General features: G+C 42.2%; 1 protein-coding gene across 1 annotated transcript in view; it reads right to left on the bottom strand.

Annotated features, from left to right (window-relative positions):
* The window catches only part of MYO3B (myosin IIIB), a 295,217-nt gene that overhangs the window by 225,984 nt on the left and 50,660 nt on the right, over positions 1-18,573 (bottom strand). Inside the window, exons 6-7 of the mRNA XM_056861063.1 lie at positions 14,153-14,229; positions 4,028-4,173 (exon numbers count right to left, since the gene is read on the bottom strand). Coding sequence (XP_056717041.1) covers positions 4,028-4,173; positions 14,153-14,229 — 223 coding nt within the window. The remainder of the gene's footprint in view (positions 1-4,027; positions 4,174-14,152; positions 14,230-18,573) is intronic.

Genomic DNA, 18,573 nt, shown 5'->3' with positions numbered 1-18,573 from the left:
CACAGAATGCCCAGGAGAACCCAGTGCCAGTCTGTCAGAGCAAACTCAAGAGGACTGAAGTGCATTCAGAGAATCACAGACAGCAGAACACATCCAACCACGGGGGGGGGGGGGGATTTTACAAGCCCAGAAGAAGGAATGGCAATGTCCAGGAGAACCCTGTGCCAGTCTATCAGTGCAAGCTCAACAAGTGGACTAATGTGTATCCAAGCAGAGAAGAAGAAATCCAAGCACTGAGCAATAGTGTAATGGCAAATGCAACACAAAGCACTGCAACACTTGCAAAGAAAGAAGGGGAAAACCTCTTGAAACTGACAAGGAAACCAGAAACTGACAGAAGCAGCCCTTTAAACTCCAGGGAGGTGCAAAAACAAAGGCAAGTAAAGAGGAAAGGGGTGGGGGACAGCTCCCCTGGAGCCTGCAAATGCTAGCTCCCAATATTCCCAAAAGTGCCAAATATTTTCAGGATTTTTCAGGACTCCCCCCCCTTTTTTTTTTCTCTTCTTCTTCTGAAAAATCTCAGAAATATTTCGGGGAGTCGAAAAGACTAAAAAAATACGAATAGGTATTTTTCGGTATATTTTCAGCTCAGTTTCACCCAAATGCACACCCCTAATTTGACTTCCACTAGCATTTGAAAACGAGGCGGGGGTTCCATTGGGTTGGATTCAGCCCAATTTTTTGCACAGTCTTGCTCAATTCTCCCTCCTTATTAAAGCCCCACATAGCTGATCCAGCATGGTGTTAAGAGCAGTGGTTTGGAACGGTGGAGTCTGATCTGGAGAACCGGGTTTGATTCCCCACTCCTCCACATGAGCCGCGGAGGCTAATCTGGTGAACTAGATTTGTTTCCCCACTCCTCCACACGAAGCCAGCTGGGTGACCTTGGGCAAGTCATGCTCTCTCAGACTCACCTACCTCACAGGGTGTCTGTTGTGGGGAGGTGAGGGGAAGGTGATTGTAAGCAGGTTTGATTCTTCCTTAAGTGGAAGAGAAAGTCGGCATATAAAAACCAACCATATAAAAATCCATTATAATTCTCTTGAGTCATCTAGTAGCTACTACATTCTTCATAAGCAACTAATGAAATTTACAAGATGTGAAGTGTCCCTTTCACACACAATGAGAGACTATTAAATGGTTTGCTTTATATATGAACTATTTTGTCCCATGGGGTTAGGAACCTTCCTTAGAGATAAGTCTTTTAATCAAGCATGCCTATATGTGATCTGTGTGCAGAAGGATATATATCACAGCAGGAAAGGCAAAAATCGACATCCTGCATTCCATGTAACTTCCCATTACCAACAAGGCTCAAGTTGGTTCCTGGTTCCTTATTCACATTTCCTAGTTCCTTATTCATGACTTATTTGTGAATCTAACCACAGATATTGAGGATATTTGTGAACCCCAAAATAAGGTCTGGACCACCACACATTTGCACACACAGATTCAGGGGACTTTACCCTCCAGTGGGGCATATGCTGTCTCCTGGGCCAAAGCTCAGTTCTTGTGCCAACTGCTCCAAAGTGGTATGCCCCTAGGACAAACAGACATGCAAAAAATGGGGGCTATCTTTGTACTTCAAAACCATCTTTGGACCACCCCAAATCTTCCCCCACACTCCAGTGACTGTCCCCTACAAGACATCATACAGTGGTGCCAGGTACAAACAGCGGCCCAGGCATTCTGCTCAGGAATGCACGGTCAGAACATAAGAAAGGCCATGCTGGATCAGACAAAGGTCAATCAAGTCCAGCAGTCTGTTCACACAGTGGCCAACCAGGTGCCTCTAGGAAGCCCACAAACAACTGCATTGCCCTGCCAGTGTTCCAAAGCACCTAATAGGCATGCTCCTCTGATCCTGGAGAGAATAGGTATGCATCATGACTAGTATCCATTTTGACTAGTAGCCACGAATAACCCTCTCCTCCATGAACATGTCCACTCCCCTCTTAAAGCCTTCCAAGTTGGCAGCCATCACCACATCCTGGGACAGGGAGTTCCACAATTTAACTATGCATTGGCAACCCAGATAAAAACATAAGAACATAAGAAAGGCCCTGCTGGATCAGACCAGGGCCCATCAAGTCCAGCAGTCTGTTCACACAGTGGCCAACCAGGTGCCTCTAGGAAGCCACAAACATAGAAGATAGAAGCTCGTGGTGCCAGAACCGGTGTTTGGACAAAGCACCACTGCATGTCTTCTTGCAGGGAGCAGTGTCTGGAATGTGGGGATGTGTGATTTGGGGTTGTCCAAAGATTGTTTTGGGGTGCAACTTGGCCCCAGTTTCTGCATGTGCATTTGTCCTGAGGGCACCCCACTTTGGAGCAGTTGACACAAGAACTGGGCTTTGGACCAGGCAACAGCATATGTCACCTTGGAGGGCAGAGTCCCCTGAATCTGTGTGCATGATTTGTGGTTGTCCAAACCCTATTTTGGGGTGTAGAGGACATGCAGCTGTTCTAGTACCTTATTCAAATCTTCATAATACAGGCTTCTTGGAGGCAACCCAAATAGAAGCTTGTGGTGCCAGAACCAGTGTTTGGGCTAGGCGCTACTAATGTCTTGTCTTGAAATGCCACCAGTTTGTATAGCATGATCATCCTTTACTGGCATAAAATCACTATACTATTATATGTCTTCTTTCAGGGGACAGTCTCTAGAGTGTGGGAATGCATGATTCGGGGTGGTCCAAAGATTGTTTTGGGATGCAGCTTGGCCCCATTTTCTACATGCCTTTTGTTCTGGGGGCACCCCACTTTGGAGCAACTGACACAAGAAATGGACTTTGGCCCACGAAACAGCATATGTCCCCTTGGAGAGCAGAGACCTCAGAATGTGGGGGTATATGATTTGTGGTTGTTGCATTTGTGAATAAGAAACTAGGAAATGTGACTAAGGAACTGGGAGTTTACCAGCTGGTGTTTTATAGGACTGTGTCATGACTGTCATTCTTTAAAGCTGTTTACGGATTAATCTGATAAAATTTAGGAGTATCAGTCTGGAAACTGAAAATCTTCATTGCTCCTTTAATTGCTGCAGCACTTTTTACACATATGCAGAAGCCACACAGACACACAAACACACACAAAACCCCGAAAGAGATATAAATTGCTGCTTTAAGTTTGAATAATTTTTGGAGTAGTAGCATGCCTGGGTTGTGTAAAGGGGATAATATGATGCAGAATATTGGAGAGCCTCATCTGCATATAAATAGATTTAATCAGAAATGCAAATAGCAATCAGGATAATTTTTTTAAAGAAAAAAGCCCCATGATAATTCTGCGATAACAAAAGGTCAAATACTTGCATTGTCTACGCTTTTAAATTGCTAATAGCCAGGAGCTATGCTTTCCTTTGCAAAATGGGATAAGGAAGGAGCAGACAAGCACCAACTGGAATCGCCCTCAGTCAAATATCTGAGGGATGTTTCAATCTTGTTCTTACAACTGTCCTATCATTAATTCATATTTTGTAACATCTTTACAAACTTGGCTTCTTTAGTCAGGGGAGAATAAACGCAACCACCAAACCATCCTTACATGAAATCAAATGCTCCTTCAAAATCTGTGTACTGTGAGAATTATCCCGTTTTCTATCTGTAAATAAGCAGCCAACCAGATACACTTAATGGATACAAAATTATAATCTCTGCGCAATAAACCAAACTTTCTAACTCCATAGCAATAACCTTTATGTAGTATTGTTTGAAGATAACCGTCTTTACAGACACAAATGAGGCCCAACCTGATCTGATCTTACAAATTCTATGGGGCACATTTCCAAATCCCAGGTGATGGGGAGGAAATCTATTACAAATTTAGAATGTTCTTATTCTTCTTTTTAATCTGTAAATCAGGGCAAAGAATCTTCTTCTTAGTGGAAACATTTCTGCATACATTCCATTCAGGATGCCTTACAATGCAATGTGTATATACCAAATATTTATTGCACTATAAATGAAATACTCCTTTCTGCATGAATAACAATCTAGTAAGCCAAGAGAGCCACCTAGTGCCGTACCTTGGAATCTTAAAAAGCGTTTTCACGGGATGCATGTCGAATAAGGGTGGATCTCCATCACCCAGTTCAATGGCTGTGATCCCAAGAGACCATACATCACACCGTGCATCATAGGAGTAATCGTACTGTTGTTCACAGGCAATGACCTACCAGGTAAAAGCAAAGAAGACATCATATCAACCTTCTTCAGAACCAGCCGTTCCACATTATCCAAGCAGGACATCCAAAGACAGTATTACTTAGTTATCAGTTCGGATTAAGCTCCAGGCTTGGTTACTCTGCCACTCATATGCCCACCTTCCACCTCTGTTTTTTGCAACAATATAGTTGCAATGGATAATTGCCTTTCTGACCAGCTTGTTAATGCAAAGATTTACAAAGAAATGCCTCAAATTGCCCTCCAAGTTGCTTTCAAAATTAACAAATATTTTACAAGCAATTTCTACCACAATCAGTTATATATATTTTGGAAGTTTACTTCCAAAACTCCGATGCCTCTCGGCCAATAGATGGCAATACTTATGCTGACTGCATCTTACAGTTGACACAATGAGTCCGCATCAGTCTACCCTGGGAAGGATGTTGGTTTATCACTTGCAAGCTGGTGTACGAAAGAAGCTGAGAATTCAGCTCTGAAACCACAGCTGAGTTGAGAAAGAAATATTTTTTTACAGTCTGTTCTTAAACAGAGTCACACCCTTCTAAGCCCATTACCTTCAATGGATTTAGAAGATGAAAGGTGAATATTAGGTGAAAAACATTCACAGCCAAATAAATTAGAGAGGTCTTAGGATGGCACAGTTAAATTGTGGGACACCCAGGTTCAAATCTCCAGTTGGCTAGTATAGAGGTCATGAACGGCCTCACGCTAGCAGGCACTGTAACTCTGTTTAAGGATGAGCCGTCAGGTTTTTATTTATTAATTTATTCAGACATTTATTAGCCATGCTTTCTGCAAGCGAACCAAACCAGAGCTTTAAAGTGCCATACAAATAAACAGTCTAAAATTGAGCAATGCCCTAAATTCTTAAGGGGGGGGGGAGACCATTTCCTACAACAACAATTAAAACAACACAGGCAGAACATTAGGTGTAAAATCATGATCAAATAAATTCAGCTATGTTTTCAAAGACCTCCATTCAGACGTCTTCTCTTCGCACTGAAAAGTCATAGTCCATAAGATTCCCACGACCCTGGTTAACTTTCCTAGAGTCAGAAATGGCTATTGGGAACCAGGGATTATGAGAAAGATCCACAACTATTTATGCCTTGGCTGATAGATTGTGGGATCCAATTCGTAATGAGGAAGGCTAGCTATAGCCCTGACCAGATTTGTTCGAAGGAAGTGATGGAAATAACACCAAAGCCAACACCTTCAAGAGAATTCACATTCAGAATCCATAAGGCTAACTTGGCTATAGAAAGCCAAATTTTACTTCAGATCCTACCATTCCATGTTTGGATTTAAAACCCTGTGTTCTAGAGTCAAAATAAACATGCATCCTTTGCAAATCTACATTGTCCTGCTCCCAATTAATATCAAGCTTGCACAAACCAATTACTGATCATGAGGAGAAATCAGAAATTAGCATACAGATTGACACTGAGACAACCAAAAATAGCAACTAGAGGAAAAGTATACTTAGTACGGAAGGCTTATATGTCTTTAATGATTCAAATCATGAACTGAGAAAAATGCCCAAATTTAGATCCTTTAAAGATCTTCCACTGTACTGAGTTCAGTGATGAAGCTATCATTTCCAACACCTCTCCCTTTGGCCTCAGCATATACAGTACATCCATTAAAAAACATAGCCGGGGGCAGACAATGTGTAACATGGAGCCAAGCTAGCTGGAGACCTGCACAGTATAATTAGCACAGTTGACCTACCAAGCTGGAAGGAATCAAAGGTTTAAAGGGTTGAACCTCCTGGGGAAAGTTCAGCCATTCACTTGGTTGACGTTACTACCTCAAGAGCTTATTAGGTACGCCAGTGTTATGCTGAAATCAGTGTTCAGTGTATGGGGGTAGATGGAACACAAACCCTGAACGTCACACAGAAGAGTAACCCTGGCTCCAAGAAGAGTAAAATGGCTAGCCTCAGCTGCCTGCTAACCAACTTGTTCTTTTATTATTATTTTTGCCACATAGCTGTTTGAATATATATTACATGTCCTGTGTTGAATTGCAGGAAAAGAATCCAACAGAAAGCACAATTATTATGGGACTGGACTGAAACATATTACCGATCTTTAAAGCTGTCTAAGTAAAATGTACACAGGAGGATGCTGGGCTCTGATTTGGAAGAAGTCCAAAGCCAGTCCTCCTCACAGTAACTGATCTTGCAGCTCTTCCCTTCTGTCAAACAAAACATTTAAATAAGTGAAACTCTTCTGATCACAAGTTATAGGAAGGTCAAACTGGAAGAGCCATTAAGACCAGCTCTCCTCCTGAAGGTGTGGTAGTTCCCATCATAATATGAGAATTCACAGTTCACAAATCCATCCTCTTCTCAGATTCACAAAGTTCATGCCCTACCATAATATTTAATATGGATTTGCAAATTGAATAGTAAAGCACCAGCCAAGCTATATAAGACTGCCCTAGTATCCTATGGAGACTTTAGGCCTGAAATCTTCAGATCACGACCTGGGGCATCTTTTTCCTTTTCCTTTCCTTTCCTCTCCTCTTCGTTTGTATTTTTTTTACACCCAGGCTGATAAATAGTCATGGAGGACTCTAAAGCTTGCACAATGTCTTGGGTTCCTTTGGTTGTTCCTAGTAAAAGGTGCCCTGACCCGGATAGCCCAAGCTAGTCTCATTTCGTCAGATCTCAGAAGCTAAGCCGAATCAACCCTGGCCAGTATTTGGATGGGAGACCTCCAAGGAATACCAGGGTTGTGACGCAGAGGCAGGCAATGGCAAACCACCTCTGAACATCACTTGCTTTGAAAACTCCACCAGGGGTCACCATAAGTCCGATGTATCTTGATAGCCAAAAAAAAGGAAAAGGTATCTATGTCAATTTTGGTTTGGATTTTGGTTTGGGCCAACCCAGCTGCATGCCGTCTCTGACTATTTGGATGTACCACAATCAGCCACCTAAGAGAAGGATTCTTCAACTTGAGGAAGACTATCTTGGAACAGATGGTGCTGATGGTATTCCTTGCCCCTATCACTATATAAGTGATAGGTAAGTGTCAGTTAGACTTCCACTGACACTTACCTAATAAGAGTATTATCTAAAGTCAATCTCCAGTTTTATTAATATAATGACTCTACCCAGCACCACCCAATCCACTGAAGATGGCTTGGGATTCCATACAAGGTGCAGACATGGGGCCTTTAGATCAGCACCTGGGGAAAAAAATTCCACCTCCACCCCATTTTTATTTTTTAAAAATCCCACCTTCTGATGACATATGGAAAACTCTAAAGTTTACAAAATGTCTTATTAATTTGGTTGATTCTCAATGGTTACATTACTTTTCGTTTTGGACTTTGCATTGGGCAACCATGACTACCTGCATTCCCTGCACACAGGAGGTAACTGAAAAGTATGGGGAGTCAGGCTAAAGGAGAGATAGAAAGAGAACATACCATGAAATGGTTAAATGTTAATGTTTTGTGTTGTGCCCAGCCAAAGTCTATCAAAGTTAAAATAACCACCATTTCCTGAAAATTATTCTTCATGCAGTTGTCAAGTGCTGTTCTAGTAGTATAATGCCTCTATGTGCCTCTTGAATACAAAGCCACCCTAGATTACCCATCGTATCTTGGCTTTAACATTCAATGGGCACTTTTAACAAGGAGGGAAAATTACTGTGGCAAACATTAGAGTTATTTCTAGCTTATTTAATTTCTTTATTTGCTTCCCGAAAACATCTGTTTCCAATAATGTCACTTCATCGAACTTGTATGAATCAACTCCTCAAGAGGGTGACTCAGAAGGAAGTCATAATCAGTTTTGCTAAGCATGGGAAAATAAAGTTCCTCTCTATTTTTTCCTTTTGAAATACTGAAAAATCACCATCAGTCTAACTACATACCTCTGGAGATTTTTTTTTTAAAATACTGTATATAACTGAAGCCCTGACCTGGATGGCCCAGGCTAGCCTGATCTCGTCAGATCTCAGAAGCTAAGCAGAGTCAGCCCTGGTTAGTACTTGGATGGGGGACCACCAAGGAAGACCAGGGTTGCTGTGCAGAGGAAGGCACTGGCAAACCACCTCTGTTAGTCTCTTGCCATGAAAACCCCAAAAAGGGGTCGCCATAAGTAAGCTGTGATTTGACGGTACTTCACACACACATGTAACTGAAACTTGTATGCGAATTTAAGATACATGATGACACATGTGGGGAAAAGAATAATCTGTCTTTCAGATAAACAGGGTAGTAATTTCTCTGAGGTCACCTAACGAACGGGTGACTGAGGTAAGATTTGAGCAGGGGACATCCTGGGTATGCTCTGCTTATCACATGACTCCACTATATATCCTTTCATTCCTTGTTTTTTAAAAAATGTGGAGAAATAATGTCTAATCTCATCTAAACAACTCATAGTTTGGTATGTTATAGGAAACAGGAGGCTGTTTTCCTCAACCTTGGCAAAGAAAGGATTACTGTGAAAGACTGGTACTTTCCTTCTTCATGAAATGAGGCCTGGTTCAGCCACAGGACCTGCCAAAAGTGACTGATAATTGCCAAGCACAGCTCCACAGGCCCCAAAAGTGACCAGGGATCTAATAAATTTATATCTCTAGCCTCTCCCTTCCCTCCCCTTCACCAGCCCTCCTGACTGTGTAAAGGGCCATTAGGTCACAGCCAACTTATGGTGACCTTGTAAGGTTTTCAAGGCAAGAGATGTAAAGAGGTGGTCTACCATTGCCTGCCTCTGCATAGCAATCCTAGACTTCCATGATGGTCTCTAATCCATGTATTAATCAACCCTGCTTAGCTTCTGAGATCTGGGCCATGCAGGTCAGGGTAGCCACCCTGACTACTATAGCTCTATTCTTTATTCAAACAAGTACAATCAAACTGAAGGGTAAACCTAAAAATAGCTGCAGCAGCAGCAAGAAGGCTGGGAATGGGCAAAAACAGGGTCTGCACACACTGTTCTATCTCCACTTGGGGAGGGGCCGTAGCTCTGTGGTAGAGCATCTGCTTGGCATGCAGAAGGTCCAAGATGCAATCCCCGGCATCTCCAGTTAAAGGGACTGGGCAAGGAGGTGATGTGAAAGACCTCAGCCTGAGACCCCAGAAGAGCTGCTGCCGGTCTGAGTAGACAAGACTGACTTTGATGGACCGAGGGTCTGATTCAGTAAGAGGCAGCTTCATGTGCGTTCATGTGTTCATGTGTTCACTTGTTACTGCCACCGCCCACAATCCACCCCCATTTTCTCTATCATGCCTGCACAAAAGCACAGATGTGATGGCAGGTTTTGATCCCCCCCCCCCCATGGCTCAGAACCTTTCCCTTTCCTTCCTGACAGCCACACTGTAATGTTATAGCACAACTTGGCAAGTAAAAGGAAAAGGTCCCTTTAAATGGCTAAAGGGGGAGGGAATGATGGACAACAGCAAGCTGCCACAGTGAGCAGTCGCATACCATGCTGAAAACGGAGCTTAGCTCCATCCTTCCCCCTGTAGTTGCTATGTAAAAAGGTAAAGGTCCCCTGTGCAAGCATTCCTGACCCATGGGGTGACATCACATCCCAACCTTTACTAGGCAGACTTTATTTACGGGGTGCTTTGCCAGTGTCTTCCCCAGTCATCTTCCCTTTACCCCCAGCAAGCTGGGTACTCATTTTACCAACCTTGGAAGGATGGAAGGCTGAGTCAACCTTGAGCCAGCCACCTGAAACTGACTCCCATCGGGATCGAACTCAGGTTATGAGCAGAGCTTAGACTGCAGTACTGCAGCTTACCACTCTACACCACGGGGCTCTTTAGTTGCTATGTGCAACCCTGCAATTTCCCATTTGAGTCAGAGAAATTAGGTTTCTTCTGTCTGGCGCACAGCGGGGGAAACTTGGCTGCCAGATGAGTCATGGCCACATTGGAAATGAAGCTGTCTTGACTAGGGTTGTCAGTTGGCCTTTTTGCCCCGGCAGGAGCAAAATGGGGGGGGGGGCAGAGTGACATTGTGACATCACTTCCTGTTTGTAAAAAGGTAAAGGTCCCCTGTGCAAGCACTGGGTCATTGCTGACCCATGGGGTCACATCCTGACGTTTCCAAGGCAGACTTTGTTTTATGGGGTGGTTTGCCAGTGCCTTCCCGTCATCTTCCCTTTACCCCCAGCAAGCTGGGTACTCATTTCATCGACCTCGGAAGGATGGAAGGCTGAGTCAACCTTGAGCTACCTGGAACCGACTTCGGTCGGGATCGAACTCAGGTCGTGAGCAGAGGTTTTGTCTGCAGTACTGCAGCTTAACACTCTGCGCCACGGGGCTCCTGTTTGTACCCCAAAATAAAATAATGAAGTGGTAGAGATTTGGGGGACTCATGGAGTGTGGTGTTGCCACTTCCAGGTACAACGGGAAGTGTCGTTATGACATCACTTCCCACCCCTCATTTTTGCTCCTGCCGGAGTCAAGAGTGGTGGCAGGGGCTGGGAGATCGCCCGCCATGGCTGGCAATCTGGTAAACCTAATCTGGATACTCCAGTTTACTGCTGGGGGCTTCCTACTGCTCATGAAGGAAAACATTCTTGTGTGGAAACAGCCACAGAAATTACCATGTCATCAATAACTCTAAAATGAACTTTAAAATTAGAAGCTTATTTGTCGTTGCTATGTTAGAAGCAGAGTTAGAAATAAAGAAATATGCATTCTCTACAAATTCCTCTGTTATAACAAAGAAGGTCTACATTTCTTGTCAGAATGTTCCCCCTGTTCAAATAATGTGTACATGCACAATAACTTTCATATGCCTTTGAGGCATTAAAAATTAAAAAAAAGGTCATTTTGTTTTGTTTTTGAAATTTTCTTCTTTAAATGGTGTCACTTTCCTGGAATTTAGTGGATAGATATTCCTGATACTTAAATGGTTCTGAAACATATAACAAAACGTTCATCTATATCAGAAAAAAACCCTTAATGTTAGCTAAATAGGAAGTAAAGAAACCTAAAGCTATTAACCTGGAGCTGACCTTGTTCCCCATGATGCGGCCCAATGAGTATTGAACAGGAGATGCTGAAGGGGAGAAAAGGACAAAGGAGGGAAATGCCTTCTTAAGATTATTCTGTATGCTGGGCAATGTTTACTTCCAATTAATTATAAAACATTAAGACCCAGATTGCTATTTTCAATTATACAGAGTTCTGCCAGTTCTGCTGGGAGCTAGATTTTTCATTGGAACCTATTTAAAAGCATTTTCAATTACAAATGTCAGGCATACGTTGTTGAAAAGTCATTTTAAATGTAAGTTTGATATTACAAGCTATCCTTTAGATCAATTTTAAAAACCCAATTATGATTAGGTAAGAAGGAAAGGCAGAACTTCAAGTCGAAAGGCCTTATTCAACCAGATGTTTCCACAACATCATTGGAGATTATACTCTGTTTTCCAACAAGAGCATTAAAAAAGATTCAGGGAGTTTCATATTTTCTATTCATTCTGTTACATGGAGCAAAAGCATATTAAGATGCATTCTTCAGACATGTTCTGGCAACTCTTGTATTGTTTTTCTTTATGCTCTAAAATAAAGTCATTGTTCTCTCACATACAAGTTTTAACCTACTGGGACATTCTTGGTTTCTAATGAATTTTTTCACAGAAACCTACCTACATACATGCCATCAAGCCACAATCGCCTTACGGCAACCTCAGCAAGGGGCTTTCAAGGCAAGTGAAAGGTAGAGTTGGTGTGCCATTTCCTTCCTCTGTAGATCCTTCCTTGTACCGACCCTGCTTAGCTTCCGAGATCGTATACCATGCTGCCTCCCCTCCCATGGCAGAAACATAGCACTAATTAAACAGATAAATGTCTTAGTAAAAAAAATTTCCTCTCAGAAAGTATTGGTAATAGGGGTTGGGAAATAGAGTTCCTATCTTTGACTGGCTACTAGGGTTGCCAGCTCTGGGTTGGGAAGTACCTGGATATGTTGGGGGTGGAGCCTGAGTAGGGTGGGGTTTGAAGAGGGGAGGGACTTCAATGGGGCATAATGCCATAAAGTTCACCTTCCAAAACAGCCATTTACTCCTGGTGAACTGATCTCTGTCACCTGGAGATCAGTTGTAATAGTGGGAAAACTCCAGCCATCACCTGGAGGCTGTACAGGAAACTGTATATACACAAAGTGCAAATATTTAAAAGAAGTTCCATAGCTGCACTATGTGATGTACTTTACTGACGTCTGATTGCTCATACTTACCCTGTGTGGGAAGGAATGATGAATATGTAACAGCACTTTTGTATTAAGGACTGAAGAAAGATTTCCACTGATGTGGATCTGAAACGGCCGTATCCATCGATGATTGTGGCTCTATATGAACTTTACACAAGGATTACAATATTAGCATTCATTTGGTACTCAGTTGAGACCTTTGGAACTTCTTCTATATATTTGTGGTACTCAGTTGAGACCTTTGGAAATTTCTCTACATTTTTTGTGTGAACTGTACATATTGTATATAATTGTGTTGTATATATGTCACGTATATGGTCTATGTTTCACCTCAGTAGCTTATAAATATTTGCACTTTGTGTATATACAGTTTCCTGTACTGTTTTTCTAAACCTTTTGGTACGAGTACAGAGGTGCCGTTTTTCTCCCCATCACCTGGAGGCTGGCAACCCTACTGGCTACAGATAGTGATTGTAGACACATGGTTACAGTACAGAGGCTACACCCAGAAATAAAAAAAAACTTGCACGTAATCCTTCATATGCCAAAGAAGTTCTTGGGCAATTCAACAACTGTGTTTTACCCTGGATGTTGGCATTCCTATCCATCTTTTGCAAGGGAGCAAAGAGCAAGAGGAAAAAATGTGCCAAAGAGCAAAAGAAACCCTGATATCTCATTTAAACTGGATTGCCTTGTTTACATGTGCAATGTTAGAGTGCCCCATTCTGGCTTACTAATCATGCTCCACTAGCAATTCGAATGAGATACCAGCTGGGTGAAACACTGATTAAGTTATCACGTAAGCAAGCTCATGCATTGATTTCAGCATGTGTAATATCACCTGTAGAGTCTGTTGTTGTTTTTGCCATCAAGTCACAGCTGACGTATGGCGACCCCAGGGGGTTTTCAAGGCAAGAGACATTTGGGGGTGGTTTGCCATTGCCTGCCTCCACATCACACCCCTGTTATTCCTTGGGGGTCTCCCATTCAAATACTAACCAGGGTCGAGGCTGAGAACGTGTGACTGGCCCAAGGTCACCCAGCAAGTTTCCATGTTAGAGCAGGGATTCGAACCTCGGTTTCCCAGATCCTAGTCCGACACCTTAACCACTACACCACTCTGGCTCTCAAGTCTGTATACTGAAATCATTTTCTTCTTGTCTTTGTTCATCTTCTTCCCAAGTTAGTATATTGCTTTAACCAGACTGCAGAAAATACTTGATTGGCGGTAGTAAACTTCTTTGATGTTTCCCTTTGTTTAACCTCCTTATGTTTCTTGCTGCCTGGTTGGTATTTATACTCAGACATACTGGTATGGATGTACATGTATGGAATACTCTCATATATGCTGGGCCTATAAATCCTACCAGCCCTGTGGCTCCCACTATACGTTCATGGTTTTCCATCCATAGTGGACAAAACTCTGGGGGATTCCCAGAGTCACCCATGTTTAACATGAAGTCTATGGGAGAATTGATAGGAAAGATTCCAAATAGTAACACAGACAGCACTGTAGCCACTTAGTAAGAAAAACAGTAATGTGCGGAAGAAGCACACTGACAAGGCAAGGGTGTTTTGTGGCACCCAGTTTTGGTCACATGTCTATTCAATGAACTCCTAAACTCTTGAGTTTGCTTATTTTTAAAGTCAACCGATTACTGTAATTTATTGTTATTAGGGTACTTTGAGAACTCACATCTATAAAAATCCTGAAATCTTCAAAAACACAGGACTTAATAGAAATGAAATCAATGATCAAAGTGCAGCTCACCTCAGGAGCCATCCAAAACGGTGTTCCCACTGATGTGTTTCTTCTCAACCTCGTGCTGGTAAGCTGTGCAGAAACACCTATAAGGGTGAAATAATTCAAATACTGGCACAGTATAGCAGTCTTATTGCCCTTTTAATTTACATAGTACTTTCCCCACAATCAGGTCCATTTCTGAAAAGCAAGTGACCTTATCCCACATGTTTTGGAACAATTTTGTAATTTAGTTTAGAATAAATTCAATCAGTTCCTTTGGAACTGGAATTCTCATTCAGTCACCTGATTCAGGGACACATTCCTGCAATCTGGACACTTCCAAATACTGTGTTTAAAACATCATTTGGAAGAAGGCAAATTAATGTTACAGTTCTGGTCTGGTAATCATTACCTCCACAGCTATGTAAGAACTAGATTGGTCCCTCAAAGAATGAAGTGTGTGTGTGTGTGTGTGTGTGTGTGTGTGTGTGTGTGTGTGTGTGAGTGTGAAGTGCCATCAAGTCACAACCGACATGGCAACCCAGTAGGGTTTTCAAGATAAAAGACTAACACGGGTGGTTTGTCATTGCCTTCCTCTGCATGGCAACCTTGGTATTCCTCGGTGGTCTCCCATCCAAGTGCTAACCAGGGCCGACCCTGCTAAGCTGTTGAGACCTGATGAGATCATCAGGCTAGCTATACGTACAACAGTAGTAATTCAATGGGTTGTATCCTACAATCCATGTGTGAGAAATGCTTCTTCTCCCCGCCCCCACCTCATCCTTTCTCACAGCAGCCCACAATAACCCACAAATAGGAACTCCTAGGGGCAGGACAATCAGTATGGACAAAAGTCTGAGTTGTCTTTTGTACTATGCCTATTAAAGGTTACTGAATTGAATTGACAAAAGTCTTGTGGAGTGAAGGGTTACAGTGAGGAGGCAGAATCACAGGAGGTTTTTGCTGGTGTAAGAGACTCTGCTTTAGGAAGAGAGAGGATAATTTGTTAGTCTTTAAGGTGCTACTGGACTCTCACTCTTTTCTAATATATCCTTAGTGTCACTCATAAAACTGCACCATTCTCATTGGTCAGTATCCACGGACTATTTCTTACATTTTCATCCCACCCACCTCCATAGAGCTCAAGGCGTCATACATGGCTCTCCAGTTGTCTTATAGTAGATTAGGGAATGAAATAGGGAATGAAATAGTAGATTAGGGAATGAAATAGTAGATTAGGGAATGAATGAAATGGCTCTCCAGTTGTCTCATAGTAGATTATGAAGTGCCTGGTTGTCTTATAGAGTCCAATAAAGACAACTAGGAGGAGGTTAAAAGCAACAGTTCTTTATTTAGCTAAACACAGATCTGGGGTGAAATAACCCACAGACAAGATGCAGGGTTACTCACCAAAGGCAGCTCAGTATCATTTATGCATTCGCATGGGGCAGGCCCATGGCTGCTGACAAGCAGATTGATACACAAAAGCACCAATGCACATTAGGTGTCTACTCCACTCTAATTAGCATAGCCGATAGATATTGCCCGAAGGCGTCTCTAAGCAAGTGCTAGGTCTTGTGATCTTGGAAGTAGAAAACACATTCCTAAGGATGAAGGTAATACAGAGCTCTCTACTGGTGAGAGGCCGTACCAGGCACAGAGAGCATGATTTGTTGGTTCATGGCTCCCGGATGCCAACTTCCCCAAAGCTTCCATGTGTGTGCATATGAGTACATAGTATTTTATACCAGCCCTTATATCTGGGCATTACAATTAGAGGGAATGACTAGCCCAAAATCATCCAGTGAGCTGCTAGGCCAAGCAGGGATTTGATCCCAGATATCACCAGTCCTCATTTGACACCATAATCACTATACCACATCTGTGCTCAAAACTGTGTTTTGCAGTGTCCCATTTGGGGAAGGTGGGGAAAAGAGCCTCCCACGCTGCAAACTACGTGTGATATCAGTAGGGTTGCCAGGTCCCTCTTTGCAACTGGTGGGAGGTTTTGGGGGGGAGCCTGAGCAGGGTGGGTTTTGGGGAGGGACTTCAATGCCATAGAGTCCAATTGCCAAAGCGGCTATTTTCTCCAGGTGAACTGATCTCTATCGTCTGGAGATCAGTTGTAAACAGATCTCCTGCCACCACCTGGAGGTTGGCAACCCTAGATATCAGGTGTGCCAATATTTCTGGCCAAGTACTTGGTTCTGCATGCACCTTTTGAACAATTCAGTGGTTCTATTTACCTGTGTTGATAACACTGCAATAGATATCATGAGGTATTAAAAACACACAACAAATGCTCTTAAAACACTTGCTTTGTTTTGGGTTTTGTTGTGATTTAATCTTGTACTTATCTAAAAACAGGCCTCTGTACTATGCATTTTTACCCTCTGTTCATTCTGCTCCATCCCAGCCCACATAAATACAGTGAAATCTGAAATGGGTACCCATGGTATTTTGTGGGATGTTGGGATAGAGTTAGGGTTATGAACTGAAAAGGGCATGTTGCTCTTATTTTGAAATTGACGATTTTACAAGTGACCATTTTTCCCTGTTGGGTGTTTCACAAGTGATTTCAAAATGTCACATATTTATGCAAAAAAAAAAAAAACACCCTCAAATCAACCGTCCATAGCTATTTTTATCTACCTCTTGTTGAACAGAACCACTCAGTAGCTCAATTCTGGCTGTTATATTCCATGAAACATGGCGATGATGTGCAAAATACTGAAAAATGCCGTTAACCAATGTTGCTCACTTCCTCCCCTCTGATGCGGACTTTCTTTTGGCCTCGATGAGCTGTTTCCTGTACCTCAATCTAATAGCTTGTGCTAATTATTGTACCGGGAAGATGATCTCAACTGAAAAGTGATTTCCACCCCCTGCTATTTGATGCCAAAGAGACTACTAAAGAAGCTGCTGCTTTGGACTCAATGTTTGTCCAGTGGCTACTCAAAAAACTAGCGTTTTCAGCCACTCGTCAGTAATGAATTTCTGTTCCTTCCAGGTAATAAAGAGACATCTGCTCTCAGATTCATTTGACAAATATTGCTTGCTTTAACGTATCAGGGAATTAGCAGTTATGCAGTGATAAATCTGTTTTATATACATACACATATAGCATCTTATTTTAATTTTGGGGTGAATTCCTTCTTTATAGAATTATTTTGCATAAGCCAGATGTACATACTGGCAATGCAATTGAAACTGTGCCTTTTATGGATGGTGTTGATGTGGTTCATTTCCCCATCTTGCCCTGTTTACTGGCTTCTAGCTCAATCCCAAGCATGTGTACTAGTTGAGTTCAATGGATAGGGTTGCCAGGTCCTTTTCGCCACCGGCAGGTTTTTTGGGCAGAGCCTGAGGAGGGCGCGGTTTGGGGAAGGGAGGGACTTAAATGCCATGGAGTCCAATGGCCAAAGTGGCCATTTTCTCCAGGGGAACTGATCTGTCACCTGGAAATCAGTCGAAATAGTAGGAGATCTCCAGCTAGTACCTGGAGAGATGACTTACTATGACGTCCATTTAAATCTGTGAAGTATACATTCAATTTCTGGATAAGCACCTTGTCCTGCAGCCACCCAAGGATTTCTTGGATTGATGAAGCCTGAATAGGCTAAATGGGTAGAAAAATACCGGAAACCCATCTTTTTTTGAATCCAGTGGCATCTTTGGTGCAATGAGATACTATATGCATGTTTGGAACTTTAATACAATTGTATAATTACTTTGTAAATATTGCAAACGTTGCAACTGGGAATTTCAATGCTAACTGTGTGTTTTGTATCCTGTTATTGGATCTTGTATCCATGTAACTAAAATCTGATAAATATTTCTGATTAGAATTCATAAAATTGGTATAATTTATTATTTATTAGACCATAAGTGCTCTTTCTTTGTAGTACCTGGAGGTTGGCAACCCTATTAATGGGCCCAAGTAGGTGTGAAGCTCATAGCTTTTTTTATATTATCCTTGTGTCAGATTATAGATAGTCATTTTAGAGTGTGGTTTTCTTCTTTTTACTTCAACGTTTTTTATCACCAAGGAATTATCCCATTTATCCAGAGGTAAAGCTTACTGCAAACCACATACTTCTTTCATCCTTTTCTAGACCTACTCATATCTAACAGCTGTAATTGCAAATTAAATGGATCTGTTAGCTTTTGGGCCCAGAGGACCACTTTACCTTCTGCTGAGAGGGAATAAATGTGCCGGAGGCTAGTCGCAACCATTTGAGAAAGAAGGATGTCTTATTTTCATATGCAGAAGATGAAATATTTAAAGTCTAGATTAGAGAGACAAATGCCTTCGATGCAATACAAACAGACTTTTTTTAAAAGTAAAAATAGCTTGGGGAAGAATGCTTTTACGGGCAGATGCTCTGATCCAGTAGAGGGACACAGCTGTAGAAACAGAGTGCTGTGTGGGATTTCCAGAACAATCC

The sequence above is a fragment of the Euleptes europaea genome, chromosome 15 (assembly GCF_029931775.1).
Source record: "Euleptes europaea isolate rEulEur1 chromosome 15, rEulEur1.hap1, whole genome shotgun sequence".
In the NCBI taxonomy this organism is placed as follows: Eukaryota; Metazoa; Chordata; class Lepidosauria; order Squamata; family Sphaerodactylidae; genus Euleptes; species Euleptes europaea.
The sequence above is the reverse complement of the archived record's forward strand: the minus strand, read 5'-3'. Positions and strand labels throughout refer to the sequence as shown.